Source organism: Balearica regulorum, chromosome 2 (assembly GCF_011004875.1).
Source record: "Balearica regulorum gibbericeps isolate bBalReg1 chromosome 2, bBalReg1.pri, whole genome shotgun sequence".
Classification (NCBI taxonomy): domain Eukaryota; kingdom Metazoa; phylum Chordata; class Aves; order Gruiformes; family Gruidae; genus Balearica; species Balearica regulorum.
In genome coordinates this window covers 106,109,688-106,126,894 of record NC_046185.1, presented here as the reverse complement: position 1 = coordinate 106,126,894, position 17,207 = coordinate 106,109,688, and the positions used below count along the sequence as shown (strand labels likewise).

The following is a 17,207-nucleotide window of genomic DNA, read 5'->3' as shown; positions in this document are numbered from 1 at the left end:
GTATAAGTTAGGAATGAGTTCTTTGTTCCTAGTACTTCACAGAATCAAGATTGTTTATTCTAAAAATGTATTAGTGTTCACACAAATACACTGCTCTAACTATTAGCATTGATAATCATCAATAACCACATACCACTTACAAACTCTATTGAACTTAAAGCAAACAGAAGATGGCTTTTAATCCATGAGCAAACACTTCATTTTCTTGCATAATAACATGAAAGATGCCTAAATGCATTAAGTGATTTCATACACCAAAACTGTATATTTAGTAAAATCCATATTTTAAATTATCATGATTAGCTTTGTGCAAAAGGCTAACAGATGCTATAAAAATATGCACGCATACTAGCTGTTTCTTCTATAACCTACTTTGAGATCTCCTGTAAAATGGTGAAAATAACCAAAACAAAACAGAGATAATCACAAAAAGTAAAGAATAAAACAGTAAATCTGTCAGGAAACCCTGATGTTACAGACAAGGTTCCTCATCTTTACTGATGCTTAACCCTAAATTCCTGGGGGGGCAAGATGAAATACAAAGCAAAAAGAGATTTCACTCCATGACAACTTCCATGATTTTGCTACTGGCTCATGCAAAACCAAATCACAAATGTCACCAACAATGCACAAAATCTTTATTAAAGATGTAGACAACAGTAAATGCAGCCATAGAGTTTTTTCAGTTTCCATGTACACAAAAAGTCAGAGTTTGCTGCTCTTGCGTAACACAACAGTACTGTCTCTGCTGGAAAGAAACCACTTAAGTCAGATGTGAGTTTAGCCTGGACAGTGGCATCTTGCATTTGCATCCCATTCAAACTCATAAGCAACACAGAAATATGACGTACAAACTCCATACATAATTAAAGGCAGAACACAAAGCATTGCTACATTTATGAGACTCAAAGGAAATGAAGACTAAAGCCTCAAGAGGTAATTAGCCAAATACACTTATATCAGGCAAAACTCTCTGACTGAAATAAACTCTGTATTTTTTCAGGTCTTTAAATCTGTAACATTCTGAAGATAGAGATCCAATTCATTCATAAAGACAGTTTTGCTCCTCCTCAGCATCCAGAAATACCCTATTCATATCTAAATTTAGCACTTTCTTGGATTAGACTGAGTTAACTCATTACCTTCTCTCCCTCACTAACAGAACTCATTATGATAATAATACTGGATAGAAATAAGCACACAAAATGAGATCACCAACTGTCCAGATGATGGGAACAAACAAAGAATTTCTTAATGCTCAGAAGCAGAAAGGAGATTCTCCCATTTCCCTCTTGGGTAAACGTCAAACTTCTCATTGCATACATTGCTCCTAAAAGGCACACCAGCTACATCCCAACAACATAAATGGATTCCCAAGTGTAACAGATCCAAACACCAATTCCCTTTTCTTGATAAGTCTGAACTTCACCAGTAGACCAAATCTCTGCCCAGAACAACAAAACTTAAAATAACTGAGCCCATTTTGCCAGAATGTTGTTGGCATTTACCAGATGCTCAAGCATTCAAAGCATTTTGCATAATCTACCTATGTCCCACTGAGGTACAGCAAGTGTCACAAGTTTTCATTTGCTGGTGAGGTAATCATTTTATGTATATAAAGATCTATATAAGTATGTGTGTATATAAACATTTACAAATGTATATATGTTTGAACATATGTACACAAATATATACATGCACAGGTACACATATACACACACTCCAAAACCCACATTTGTAGTAAACATACAACCATTTGCTAAAACCAACTAAAAAAAAAAAAGAGAGAAAAAGACTGTTAGCATAGAACATTGCTTAGGAATTAACAACTGATTGGAAGAAAGTATACCTTGGATCACTAATCTGCAGCCAATTATCAATCTTTAGATAGTAATTCCTACCAACAGTTTATTGCTAGTGTGGCAGAGTCATTAGAAAAAACTTCAAGGTTGTTTTCAAAGTACAGAGTTTTTTCAAAGTACAGAGTTAAATTGGAGTACTTTTAAACTAATCTGTCCTTCAGTTTTCTTGTCTCCTCTATTTCCCACACCCTCCATCCCTTCTCTAGAAGACAGGGAAAAAGTAAAAAATGTATATACACACATGGGGGGGGGGGGGGGAGTATCAGCAGCATTTCAAAGAAAGAAAGGTATCAAGAAAACACCATGGATTGGGTACAAGGAAGCATGCAGACACATGAGTAAGAGTGAATGGAATAAGGGCTGTGCTGCAGCAGCTACAACTCTCCAAGTATCTGAGCATAGAAGAGTTAGTGGTGAGAAGCACCACTACCTTTCCAGGGACATTCTGTTACAATGCAATTCATATGATTTTATCCACTATAGCTGCTAACATCATGAACAGTGAGAGATCCCTTCATCAACATTAGCAAATTAACCACTTGCCTACAGAGAAAAATCCATTTGCTTGATATTTTGTTACTTAGAATTCGTCTTGCCACAGCTAACGCTACTACCTCACAGAACTATCCTGCCTGGATGGTTGTACTCCCTCAGCCCTAGCCTAGTTTTGTCTCAGCCCAAGCATTTACACTACTTGCAAAGAGATGGATTACCTCAATCATTAGATTACGAGAGAGACTAAATCACATTTCAATATGCCAGCTGTTCTTATGGAAAGCCTTGAATAGTAGAGATGCACTTTCAGAAAGTTGCTAGAGCCAAAAAAAACAGTATTACACCATAATCGTGCAACCCATGCCTTTCCAGTGCAACAAACGTGCAATGCAGTAACATACAAACAACTGACTATACTCACAGCACATCAATTTTTAAGGAAAATACATGGAACTTACAGTTAAAAGATCTCAACAAGTAGCTTCTACCAAATGCTGGCATTTTTCAGGCAAAGCTTACTAGCAAAATAGCACTCAACTCTTTTCAGGACCACTGCCCAAGTGTATTTGAATTTAAAAATGTGCCTGAAACAGTCTGGAGGACTTAATGTCACACTCGGCAAGGCTACTTCAGTTCTTCAACTGAACAGCTGAATGTCTGCATCCCACACATCAGCTCTCGTCAAATACCAGACTTTCCAAATTTGTGTTTAAGGATTCTGGCATCAGTTCCAAGAACAACTGTCCCAAGCTGGCTGGCAATGAAATGGAGGCCAAGCCATATTTAGTCAATTTACTACAGTTCAAAACAGTTCCTAGACAATAGCTCTGAGAAGCCATTTTTTAAAAAGCAGTAGAAAGACAAAAAAAAAAAAAAAAAAAAAAGACATTTCTTTGCATCAAAATGAAGATATGTTAACTCCTGCAAGTCAACAATATTGCATAGTGAATCATATGTTTCAGACTTAAACTCCAAAATTTTTATGAAATGAGACCTCTACTTCTTACATTCATGCATGTAAAATGCTCCCTGAAAACCAGTAGCAATGTATTTACAATGTAAGAGAGTACTTCTGTAAGCTAACCACAGAATGATTTATGGTTTACCAGGACAAAGAGCTCAAGTTTCTCTTTCTGTGCAGTAACGGCTATTTACCTTGTAACGTTTTAGCATTTAATTGACATATGGTATGGCAACATATTCCATACAGACATTCTGTCACACTATACACTCAGTGAATATCAAAACATGACTAGTTTATAGGGACAAACTCGCACTTAATCACGGCTTTTATCAAATGATTCTCCATGGTGAGTTTTTGTGTGTTTTGTTTTTGTTTTTTTTTTTTTTAAATAACTGTATGTATGGCAAGGGTACAAACAAGATAATTCAGAAATCCTCTTGGGGCAGAAACTTGCATATAAATAGAAAATCCAAGAGATGTAACTCAGTTTAATAACTTGTTAATCCCTAAGGAAGATCACTTGCCCTAAAAGCATATACTATACAGCTCTTGGTATTTTTTAACTTCCTGGTGACAAATAATAAATTCGGATACCAAATCACAGGCCCAGCTCCTTGAAATATACTTTCTTTCCCCCAGCATCTCCACCTCAGCTTGCCCAAAACAGACACATGCTATTACAGCTATTTTTTTTGACAGTAATGGAAGAGTCCTCAAGGATCCACCACAAAATGTAATCTAAACCAAGCATATAAGAAGATTTGTGTAATCAAGATTTAGCTTTTATAGGTCCCAATTCCAGTCTTCTCTCTTAATACCACAGAAAGATGGGTGTCAAGAGTGTCGCAGGAGCAGTAAAGCCCAGCCATTTTAGTAGCTAGGCTAGCGATACCACTGCTGAGCAACATCTCCCTCCTGCAGGAAATGTTTTGCACAAAATCCCAGCTCTGTCACTGGCTCTGAAGAAAAGATCGCTTCCTTTTTTCAGAAACCAAATCAAGATGTTTTAACAAATGCATAGCAAGGCCACCACGACCGGGTCTTCTCCAGGCAGAGCTTGGAGAATCCATGACCAAAACGTCCCCAATGGAGAGAACTGTGCAATTTGCTGGCCATTTGTATTTTGACAAGGGTTTAATAACACCATGATCAGATTATTAGGTAAAAACCTCTCACCAACACACAAACACCTTTCTGCTGACCTGTTCCTACCAGCTCTCCAACAATTCAACTCAAATGTCCAAAACAAAAGCAGTATGAAAAACGGACACACAAAAATTAACTGCAACATGCACATGACATGCAGTTTTGTATGGGTTAGAGATACCTCTAGGTGAGGGGTAGGGGAACAGTCCTCTAGCTGGAAATATTGGGCATTAGCTGCAAAAGTAAACACTTCTATTTTTAAGAAGTTATCAGTCACATGCCAAAGATGTTTCAAGTCTAACTGCCACACTACAGCAACAACATTTGCTGGTACATTTCCTGTGCCTCAAACATTTTCCTTGACTTTCTTTTGCTCTTTTTTTCATATTCAGCCAACCATTGTCTCTTCATCTGAATATTGCTCCCAGCACTTCATGACAGGGACTGAAGACATTATTTTTGAAGATGAAAGTTATGGGAAATTTGTGCAAAGCTTCAGCATTTGTTACTTGGGGTGGTTATTACATTAAAGTGTGTTGTGAAGGAGCTTTCCCGCAGATGAAATATTTCCCTTGCTGTTGCAACAGTGGTAAATCTTTATTAAGAGAAAAATATTTTGGCACTACTGCTGCAATAGTATGTCTGTTCTTTTCCTTTACTCCCATCTTCTTCCTGTCTTGTAGGAAGAATCTTGACCACCAAGAGCTTCTGGGCTGGGTTTTTGGGGGGTTGTTTTTTGGTTTTGGGGGTTTTTTGGTTTTGTTTTTCCCTGTGGAATTAATAGTCTAACTTTATTATTTCAACTGCATCTTGAAAAATCCTGGGTGCATACAGTTTTGCTTGTTTGTTTTTTTAATTTCCTATAGATGCTGTTACAAAGGCAGAACATTAGCACAGTAAAAATGTTTTTACATTTTTTAAAATAAGTACTCATACAACAACTTTTTCTCATCTTTTTAAGCTACATTTGCAAGTCAGGTCGGAAATGACTAAACCTGAATCCAGTTTGGAACCAAAGGTTATTTTTAGTCCTCCTCCCTCCAGACAACCCCATGTTGAAACATTTCAGCCACAAAACCATTTCAACCAGCCTATGGTTTACTGTAGTCAACAACCCACATGAAACAACAAAAAAAAATGGCTGGACTATCTCCAGGTTTTTCTCACAGCTGCAGACAGTGCAAGAACTGTAAGATCTAGAAAGCTTGCACGCCTGTGATGGATCTTGAAAACATTCTGCATAAGTTATGCTAAGAGCAAGGATCAGAGAAAAATAAGAGATTGGCTTAAAATGGGTGATCTTCAAAATAAGAAAGCTGATGTTGTTAAAAACTTATTTATTATGTGGGTAAGACCCAAGGGGCCTGGAATTTTTGAGTCACAGCTGTTCTCAAGCTCCTACAGAAAACATAAGCAATAAAGACCTTCACCAGAACAGAAAACAATATAGGCTATGCAAAGGATGTCATCAACATGATCCTTCAAGTACTTATACTAGTTGTAGGCATGTTTTCCAAGGATATTTTTTAAATTTCATTAATGACAATAGATGGGGACTCTGCATAAAATCAGCTAAGAACTCCCCCTCTTACCTATTTACAGGGTTCAGATCCTAAATGCACTTATGTTTGTAGCCTGGCTTAGTTTCTTGAAGCTTTATTCATGTATCATGTTTTTCAGCATTACTTACAACAGATTTCTTCACCCATCTCTTCTTTTTTTAAACTTTATCTTCCTGTACATTATTTCTGTCTCTCATAGTAGTCGTCTCCCCCCCACTCCACCCCCTTGTTTTGAAGCCAATTAGAAATATGATGTTTCAGCCAAATGCATCAAGATTTACTTTGAGGCTTCCTTTCCCCACATGGCATATATCAAGTTCATCACACTCAAATTTTACACTCTAATGACAGTAGCATTTCATTTCAGAATTTTGGGTTAGAGCAGATAATTCTAACTTCAGTTTACCCTTAGGAATTTTGGGTTCTCTTCAAGTGAGCTAAGTCTGTAAAATTACAGGTATACCAGATCACACAGCAGTCACTGGTTTTCCTGGAAAAAAGGGCAGGGGGGTGGCACATGGTATCACATTTACTTCTTTTTTTTTTTTTTTTTTATTAGCTGTAATGAACAGAAGCTGCAGCTTTTTAGAAACCTTAGTCATTTGCACTTTAACTTTAAAATAAGTTTTATAACCACAGATCAAATTCTGGCATGATTAAGTCAGTCCTTATGAGGTAAACAAATACATAACTCATTTTCACTACAGGCACCTTTCTGAAACACCACCTAATATCTGTGATGCAGCTTGGCTCCTATAAACATTAAACATTCCACTAGAGCGTTTTGCCTTGTGTATTTTTTATTTTTAAATTAGTAGGAATTTACCCTAGAGATTTCTGCCAAAATTCCTCCCTCCTCCCCCAGTTCCTACTGGGCTAAAAACATGCCATCAAAAGATGTCAATTTCACAGTTTCTCTCTGCTCCAAAAGGAGCTGTGTTCAGCCAGGATACTGACTGTACTACCTGTGTAATTCCTACTAATTACAGTGGCTTCTTCTGTATCTCTGTATGCTCCACTAAGTCTTTATTCATCCTTCCCTTTCACGTCTTTGCTGTTGTTATGCACATAGTTTCCATGTTTCACTATCTAAGCTCTGCAATGAAATATGAATGCACAGCTTGTACAGCTGTGTTAAGAATACATTTTACTGATCTGGTGGAAACTGCTATTTACTCTCTGCACCTTCTGTCTGGAGAAGAGGGGCTGACCTTCCCAAGCTTCTGGTGTCACAGATGGGCTGCAGTCCGCATTTTTCGTTCCAGCCTCCTCCTCCCCAGAACAATATACTCTGTGTCACTCATGTCCAGGTCAACATCTAACTATTTCTGAGGGGTTCCTAAAAAGACTTCTCAGCTGCCACTATATCAATTCATGAAGTCTCCCTTGGACATCCTCCCAGATGCCTTTCACAAACAAGGCTGACAGTCAAATGAGGTTTTATAGCAAGAGCTTGGGTCCCTACCTAACCCAACCTGGCTTGGGCATTCTGTAATCCCTCTTCCTTGGGGTTCACAGCAGCTACAAGCTATTAATCTGCTCTAGGTACCACACTCCTTGGGTCCTACAGCCTCCATATCCCAATTTACATGCAGTTGTCTGTCCGTCGTTTCATCAAATATTGGTTGTAACTGAAAACGCACAGTGCTAGCAAAAAGAAAGTCTAGGTCTCATTTTCTCACAAGTCCATATATCTTTTAAATTTGGAGGTAATTAGCAGTTATTGCTTAGGAAAATAGTAAGTTTTTCTGGTTTGTTTTCTGCTGTTTCTTGACAAGTTTAAGCCATGCAGACAAGAGATCCACCATTACAAATCTTAAAAGTATTAACCGAAGCAGTTATTTTAAAACCACCTTAAAACAGTCCAATGGAAGGCAATACAATCACTGGATCAGTGCTCAAGAAAATATGGAAGCGTATGTACATACATCACTTAAAGCAAGAGTGATATGATGAAAAACCCTTTTAATTTGACGACAGTCTGTTCATTCTCTCAAAGATCCCTTGTATTACGTTAATATAATTATATGGGTATGCCTATTGCCATAATTAACCAAAAGATGGTTATGTTACAGCTATGTTGAAATTACAGTTAATATATATCTTCTATAAAATGTATTGTGAGATCTATCGATATAAGTGCCTAGTAATATAGGATTTTATTTCACAAGGATAACTCCATGGAAGCCAGGGTGACACAAATACCCCTACACCACAATAGAACACTATATGCTTCACCAGTCACTGAAGGATTCGGGAGCGCAGGTAATATTCTCCTCTCTCCTTCCAGTTGAGGGCAGCAATGTTGGGAAGTACAGGCGGACACAGTCCATAAATGCATGGCTGCATGGCTGGTGTCAATGCCACAACTTTGGGTTCTTTGACAATGGGACGGCCTACATGGCATCAGGCCTGATGAACCCCGATGCGATTCATCTCTCTCAAAGGGGAAAGAGGGTCTTTGCCCAGGAACTAGTGGGGCTCATCGACAGAGCTTTAAACTAGGCTTGAAGGGGGAGGGGGATAACATCAGGCTTGCCAGCAACATGTTGTGGGATGATGTGCCCAGGTTGGAGGGACGGGGCGCTGGCGAGGGCCCTCGGCCTACTGCTCAGAGATGTGCTGGATGCACTAGAGCACGCTCGAAGCCTAGAGGAGATGAGCCAGGGGCTCCGGATGCAACAGGAACCAACAGGGTAACACTGGGAAGATACATCAAAAGAATCCCAGCCACCCCAGCCAATAAGTCAGCCTCATCGGGGGCACAATTGAAATGCCTCTACACGAATGCACGGAGCATGGTGAATAAACAAGAGGAGCTGGAGACGTGTGTGTGCCTGCAAGGCTATGACCTTATTGGCATTACAGAGACATGGTGGGATAGCTCCTATGACTGGAGTGTTGGGATGGAAGGGTACAGGCTCTTTAGGAAGGACAGGCAGGGCAGATGAGGAGGGGGTGTCGCCCTGCAGTGCATGGAGCTCCACCTGGGGATGGATGAGGAGCCAACTAAGAGCATATGGGTCAGGATTAAAGGGAGGGCTGGGGCAGGGGACATCATAGCAGGGGTCTGCTACAGGCCACCTGGCCAGGGAGACCGAGCAGATAAAGCCCTCTATAGGCAGATAGGAGCAGCCTCACATTCACAAGCCCTGGTCCTTATGGGGGACTTCAACCACCCCGACATCCGTAGGAGGGACAATGCAGCAGAGCACAAGCAATCCAGGAAGTTCCTGGAATGTGTTGATGACAACTTTCTCTTCCAAGTGACAGAGGAGCCCACGAGGAGAGGTGCCATGCTGGACCTTATTCTCACCAATAAGGAGGGCCTGGTAGGGGACATTAACCTCAAGGGCAGCCTTGGCTGCAGTGACCACGAAATGGTGGAATTCAGGATCCTCAGGGCAGCGAGGAGGGCGCGCAGCAAGCTCACTACCCTGGACTTCAGGAGAGCAGACTTTGGCCTCTTCAGAGATCTGCTTGGTAGAATACCATGGGACAAAGCCCTGGAAGGAAGAAGGGCCCAAGACACCTGGCTAATATTCAAGGGTCACCTCCTCCAAGCTCAGCAGCGATGCATCCCAACAAAGAGGAAGTCAAGCAAAAACACCAAGAGGCCCCTGTGGGTGAACAAGGACCTCCTTGTTTAAGTCAAACAAAAAAAGGAAGCCTGCAGAGGGTGGAAGCAAGGGCAGGTAGCCTGGGAAGAATACAGAGAAACTGTCCGAGCAGCCAGGGAGCAGGTTAGGAAAGCCAAAGCCCTGACAGAAAGTAGTCTGGCCAGGGATGTCAAGGGCAACAAGAAAGGCTTCTACAGGTATGGTAGTGAGAAAAGGAGGATGAGGGAAAATGTGGGTCCCCTCCAGAATGAAACGGGTGACCTGGTTACCCAGGATATGGAGAAGGCTGAGGTACTCAATGACTTCTTTGCCTCAGTCTTCACTGGCAAGTGCTCGAGCCACACTGCTTGAGTCACAGAAGGCAGGGACTGGGAGAATGAAGAACCACCCACTGTAGGAGAAGGTCAGGTTCGAGAATATCTAAGGAACCTGAAGGTGCACAAGTCCATGGGACCTGATGAGTTGCATCTGTGGGTCTTGAGGGAACTGGCAGATGAAGTGGCCAGGCCACTCTCCATCATATTTGAGAAGTCCTGGCAGTCCAACAAAGTTCCCACTGACTAGAAAAGGGGAAACATAACCCCCATTTTTAAGAAGGGAAAAAAGGAAGACCCAGGGAATCACGGGCCAGTCAGTCTCACCTCCGTGCCTGGCAAGATTATGGAGCAGACCCTCCTGGAGACTATGCTCAGGCACATGGAAAACAAGGAGGTGATTGGTGACAGCCACCACGGCTTCACTAGGGGCAAATCATGCCTGACAAACTTGGTGGCCTTCTATGATGGGGTTACAGCATTGGTAGATAAGGGAAGGGCAACTGATGTCATCTACCTGGACTTGTGCAAGGCATATGACGCTGTCCCGCACGACATCCTTGCCTCTAAATTGGAGAGACATGGATTTGATGGATGGACCACTAAGTGGATAAGGAATTGGCTGGATGGTCGCTCTCAAAGAGTTGTGGTCAACAGCTCAATGTCCAAGTGGAGAACAGTGATGAGTGGCATTCCTCAGGGGTCGGTACTGGGACCAGCACTGTTCAACATCTTTGTCAGCAACATGGACAGTGGGATCGAGTGCACCTTCAGCAAGTTTGCCAACAACACCAAGCTGTGTGGTGTGGTCGACAGGCTGGAGGGAAGGGATGCCATCCAGAGGGACCTTGACAGGCTGGAGAGGTGGGCCTGTGTGAACCGCATGAAGGTCAACAAGGCCAAGTGCAAGGTCCTGCACGTGAGTCGGTGCAGTCCCAACCACGACTATAGGCTGGGCGGGGAACGGATTGAAAGCAGCCCCAAGGAGAAGGACTTGGGGGTACTGATTGATGAGAAGCTCAATATGGGCCAGCAGTGTGCACTTGCAGCCCAGAAAGCCAACCATGTCCTGGGCTTCATCAAAAGAGGCGTGACCAGCAGGTGAAGGGAGGTGATCCTGCCCCTCTACTCCACTCTTGTGAGACCCCACCTGGAGTACTGCATCCAGCTCTGGGGGCCCCAGTACAGGAGAGACATGGACCTGTTGGAGAGAGTCCAGAGGAGGGCCACAAAGCTGATCAGAGGGCTGGAGCACCTCTCCTATGAGGACAGGCTGAGAGACTTGGGATTGTTCAGCCTGAAGAAAAGGCGGCTCCGGGGAGATCTAATTGTGGCTTACCAGTATCTGAAGGGGGCCTACAGGAAAGATGGTGAGGGACTGCTTATCAGGGAGTGTAGTGACAGGACAAGGGGTAATGGGTTTAAGCTGAAGGAAGGTCGATTTAGATTAGATATTAGAAAGAAATTCTTTACTGTTAGAGTGGTGAGGTACTGGAACAGGTTGCCCAAAGACGTTGTGAAGGCCCCATCCCTGGAAGTGTTTAAGACCAGGTTGGATGAGGCTTTGGGCAACATGGTCTAGTGGAGGGTGTCCCTGCCCGCAGCAGAGGGGTTGGAACTAGATGATCTATAAAGGTCCCTTCCAACCCAAACCATTCTATGATTCTATGATTGAGAGTCAACTACTACTGGCCCAAGGAGGATACAAATTCCTTCAGCATTTCTGTCTTTCTAGTTTGTCTGCCAGAACTATAACCACAGACATGATTTGCACATTAAGATACTAATATATTATTACTGAACTTAGCACTTACCGAAAGATAGAGTATATAAAACCATCTGCTATCATGTAAGATTAAATATGCATCTATTTACACACACAGTTTGCCAAGCCTTAAGAACAGTTTGTCAGTTCCAAATGACTCTCAGTCTAAAAATGTACATTTTACTTGCCAGAAGCAATGAACATTTGATTGAATAGAGAGACTTCTTTTTATCGGGTAACTCCAACCAAGCCAAAATGAGATTTTTAGTGGATCACTAGCCATGACCACAAGCACAATCACAAACAAGCAGGTGAATTTCAAAGGAAAATATCAAACCTCTAAGAAGAAAACCAGCTCCAATTGTCTTAAAATCCTGATCTATGATCTGTAAGCAGCTGGAAGCTCTTGATTAAACACAGATATTGTAATTTCATGAGAAAATGCACTTTCTACTATCACTTCATGCTACACACTCAAGAAAACAGTCCAGGACTTACTGTAAGTCAATCAACACTTGTATGAGACCGTATGTTAACATGACTTAAAAGACAGAAGTTATTATGCATCTTAAAATTAAGTAAAGAAGGTGAATTGTATTCTTTATTACACTCAGCTTACACACAATACCATAGTAAGCATTAAAATACAGCTAACAATACATGTCAATGTAATTTAACACCTATTTGGCTAGAATTTATACATGGTTCAAAATATCACGAGGAAAGCAAAATTCACATGTATTCAAACCATCAAGGAAAAAAACTTTCAGGAAAAATTAAAACAAAACAAAACAAAACCCAAAAAAAACCCAAAAAAACCCCCACAAACGAGGAACTAAAATTCTACATGCACTCCTACTGGGATTGCTCCACCACATATTCCCAAACCCAAGACATTCCTGGCTAGGTTAGATTAACAAAGAGATATACAGTTTGTTCAAACCACCATTAATTGCTTTAAGCTCAAAATCTAGTTCATGGGATGCTTTGTATTGCATGTAAAGCATCACTAGCGGCACCTGAACACGTTAACTTAATAGTCAACTGGAGGGGAATTTCATCAACAGAAATGTGTAAAGTGTTTCAATCCTTCATGCTTTTTTCACCCATTGATGCTCTAAGAACTAGGAAATAATACTGCATTATTTAAAACTACTCGAATTTCCCAAATCTGTTCTCCAGTTTTTAAATTGCCAGAAAAGTACTTTCTAGAGATCGCAAATATTCAGAGCATCTAAAAAGCTCTCTGTTGTACACTAACAGTCATTACAACACAAAATACAAATGATAATTTTAAAAATAGAAATAAAAAATAATTTTCTGTTTTACATGTACAAAATATAAAAGATATATAATAAAATAGAAATTCACATGGAAAATACATAGATATTCTATTATTATGACAGCTTCTTTACAAATAAAGTAAAATACTGAATATTCAATATCTAGGGTAAGTAGCTTAAAAAATAAAATCAAAAGGCTTTTGTAGCACTGCAGCCCTTTGGCTAACTATGTAAACATGCATGATTAGGATTTGTATCTGCTTAGTCCTGAATTAAATTGAACTGTACTGCAGGGAAGTTCAAACCAGAGCTCAAAAGTATTTAAGTTTGAGGCAGTGCTGAAGAAACATGGGGAGTCATGTGGTCCTCAGTTTACTGCAGAATGTGCAAGTACTGTAGCAATCAATCAACAGCTGTTTGTCCTTTCTTCATGGTGAGAAGCTGCATCAAAGACAGAGCCCAGCTATATAAATGCTTACCAGACAGGGGGACAGTCAGGAGCTTCTCCTTCTTCAAATCTACCTTTCCTTTTGGCCACTGTTTTTATACAGCTTGTTAAAAATAAATTCACTGTGAGTATGCTTTACTGAGGTGGACTGAAGTATACGAGGACAAAGGGACATCACCATTCAAGGTACCTTTCAGTCAATCATTTATTTTTTTAATAGAAAGCTTTTAAGTACTGTATTCAGACCTGCCAAAGGACACATTTTGCAAGACTGGTCTAAACAACACACCCCCAAAATGACTGCCACATACTAATGCAAACTTACCTGAGCAACACAACACCCAGTTACAGCTTTTTTTTTTTTCTTCTTACAACAAGTAGATGATTCACTGCTAGATAAACAGCAAATACTACATAGTGACCAATCTGGAGCCTTTCCCCTCCTCTCATTTCTCTTGACACATAACTTTCCTTTAACTGATAAGATACTATAGTCTGGAAGGAACCTGCAGTCTGTACAAAGAGCTATTATCTTGTGAAGAGAAACTGTTAAAAAGCAAGATTTTCTCATTAATACATAAAGGAACTTTATTTCCTCTTTAACTGAAGGCTTTTCTTCTCCCTCCCCTCCCCCCAATGCCAACTTGCTCACTTTCATTCAGCAACATCAGGGAGAATTTACCAGAAGCAGCAGCACCAGGATTTGGCTCTGACACAGCTGGTTTAGTTTTCTTCAGAGTTTCACAGTACTAGGGTACATTTCAAGTACTGCAGCGCTGACAAGGGAACAGACAACTTTCAGTTCTATCTTTTCCAAATCTCTGCTTTATAAAGCCTGTGCTGTAAGTTAAAATACAAATGGGTACTTAATAAATTGAAACTACTTGGAGTCACTTTGTGCAACTCCTGTTGCTCCCATCCTACAGGTAAGTCTCAAGCAACTAATAATCAAAATGTACCAGCAGCAAAGAATGATGGTAGGTCTGCCCGGTGCTCACATCAACAAAAGGGGCTATATGAAACTGTCAAGGGGCTCCTTCTGAGAATTGCACCCAGAAACCTAGAGAAAGTTATCCCAGACAGACTTAAGCTATGGACACAGATATATCATAGCCATAAATGTATTGGTTTGGGGAGTGTGTTGGAGAGATCCCAGTAGGAGTGCTTGTAGAACTTTAGTTTCTCAGGTTTTTTGTTTTTCCTGGAAGCTTTTTTCCTTGATGGTTTGAATACCTATGAATTTTGATTTCTTCCTGATATTTTGAACCATGTATAAATGCTAGTCAAAGAGGTGTTAAATTACATTGGCATGTACTGTTAGTTTCTGTATTTGAACCAAAGTTATTACACATTGAGGCAAAAGGAAATCTTGCTCAGATTCATCCTAACCTCTGACCTGTTTACAAGACATATGCCAAACCTCTTGGCAGCTTTGGTAGGTAAGCACACTGACACAGCTTTTGTGAATTTGAGACTTCCAGCACTGGGCTGTGAGAACTCAAATCCAGAGCAAACTGACAGACTTCCCCCCACACAGACACCCACCCCCAAGGCCTTTCCCTTCAAAATACTGATTCTCTCCTACAGTGCTTTTTACACCGAACCTGACTGATGAAGAGGGTCTTCAGGCAGTTCCTTCACCAGGCAGGCTTCCTTCCAACAATACTATTTCTGCTAAGTTGAAAACAACTAAATACTAAGAACTTTGGAACCAACCTCCACAGCAGGACAAACAGGAGAAATATGTTAAAGAAATACATAACTACCACTCCTGCTGAACAAGTGAGGTATTTTACATTTAGCTGTTCATCTGCAAAACCTGCACCTTAGCTCAGGAAATGGCCACATTCCTTCCACATCCAAATCTCTCACCCCCCTCTCAAAACCTCACAGGGATTCTAAAGTGTCTAAAGAATATGGAAGGGAGGAGGTGGAAGAAAGAGATCCATCTAGAGCTGAAAAGTAGTGCAGACACCTCTAAGTGAAAAAAGTGACTACACTTCAGATGAAAAGACAATAGCATTCTCTTACTAGGAGGTAAATCACACATGCAACAAGAGACTATTTTATTAACATGGAATAACAGGAGTTGAACATTAACCAGGCTAAATCAGTACAGGGGATCAAAACCCCTATTCCTGGACAACTTGCAGAAAGGACCTATTAAACTTTCCCAAGATTTAATTCTGCCACAGATATCCCATGGAGAAGAGACAAGTATGCTCAATTCTACACAGCAAGGGAGAAGAGCAAGGGAAAACAGCAGTAAGGAGCTGGCAACAGTGCCAGAGGCAGCTGAGTCTCTGTAGTCTGTGCATCCAGGAGGATGATCTCTTTATTGTTTCTGCAAGTGATCAGACTGAAGGACTAAGAATTATAGCATAATGCAACTGGAAAAATTCAAATAAACAAACAGATGGCTGCTCTTGTGAATTTTAGCAAATTAATGCAGAGAAAACCTTCATGCCTCAGTGAGTAAGGGTCATACACTTCCTCATTTGGAGACTGAATTCCAGAGGCATCTGTCACCCACTGTGCACACATCACTCACAGGCTCCTCAGAGAGCCTCCACAGGCGTTACCTTATTCTGGAACGTGCCTGAATAGCGCAGTAATAAAAGCACATCATTATACAAGTCCAATTACCTACTACAGCACCCCACTCCCCAACAAAAGCAGGGAACACTATTGTACAAAGTAAGGAAATAAACCAAGGTAATATTTACACTTAGTTCAGGGGAAATTCCAGAAACATGGATTCCTAGGAACTTTAACATTAATACGAAATTAATTTCCTTTACACAGCAAAAAAATAAACAACACATCATATGTTACTCACCCCTGCAGGAAATGCCTTGGCTATCAATTACTTGTTTGCAGATTCCACAAAGTTTGGATTTCTTAAAAGACTTGTTTTTGAAGGTGTGAGGCCTTGAAGCTGCTTCTTGAGGCTGGAAGCAAGGGAAATAACATCAGACCTCCCATCAGCTTTTGAGTCATACTTTTAAGTGAAACATAGAAAATTTTAAATTAAACATAACACTAGTGTGCCAGCAGTACAACAGTAGTATGTCGAAGTGCTCTCACCCTCTCTCTCACCCTCATTCCTATTGAATAACATGAGCTTTCCACTCTGAAGTGTGGGAAGCAACAGAACATGAGGAACCTCTTGCGCATCAGGACACACACATTGCAAGACATTTTATATCTTAACTCCAGAATTCATTCTATGACTTATTGTTAAGTGGAAATACAGAATAATCTCTAGATATGAATCAACAACATTCTGACCTAAGGTCTTATCTATATAAAAACTTTTCATTGGTTCAGCTTAAACTGGTTAAAAATAACATAAGCAATGCTCCATAACAGTAGCCAATTTAAGTCATCTGTTGCAGAAGACAGCTTGGGCTTTTCATTTAATAAATGGACAGAACTGCAAAAGTCAATACTATATATGCAATGGATATTATATGGCTTCTATAACTTAGGAAACATTTGGGTAACACAACAGAAGGGGCTACCAAAAGCCTATTACAGAGTCACTATCTCCTCTGAAAGGGTACAACCACCTTCACTTTCATTGGCAGACTGTTTGGAAATACCAGTTTCCTATTCAAAAACAAAAAGGTATTTTGCCAGACAATGAAAATTCCCAAACGATTCTCACATTCCTCATTTTCATTTCACATTTGCACCTTTCTGTCCTTAAATTCAGTACTGCAAATGGGCTTGCATTCAATGCTTC

The 17,207-nt window shown here is 40.6% G+C and overlaps 1 protein-coding gene across 4 annotated transcripts in view; it reads right to left on the bottom strand.

The window, feature by feature from the left end:
• TNS3 (tensin 3) overlaps positions 1 to 17,207 on the bottom strand; it is a 249,691-nt gene that overhangs the window by 163,087 nt on the left and 69,397 nt on the right. For all 4 annotated transcript variants that reach the window (XM_075745266.1, XM_075745267.1, XM_075745269.1 and 1 more), the window contains one exon: positions 16,299 to 16,410. In XM_075745266.1, the coding sequence (XP_075601381.1) occupies positions 16,299 to 16,410 (112 nt within the window). The remainder of the gene's footprint in view (positions 1 to 16,298; positions 16,411 to 17,207) is intronic.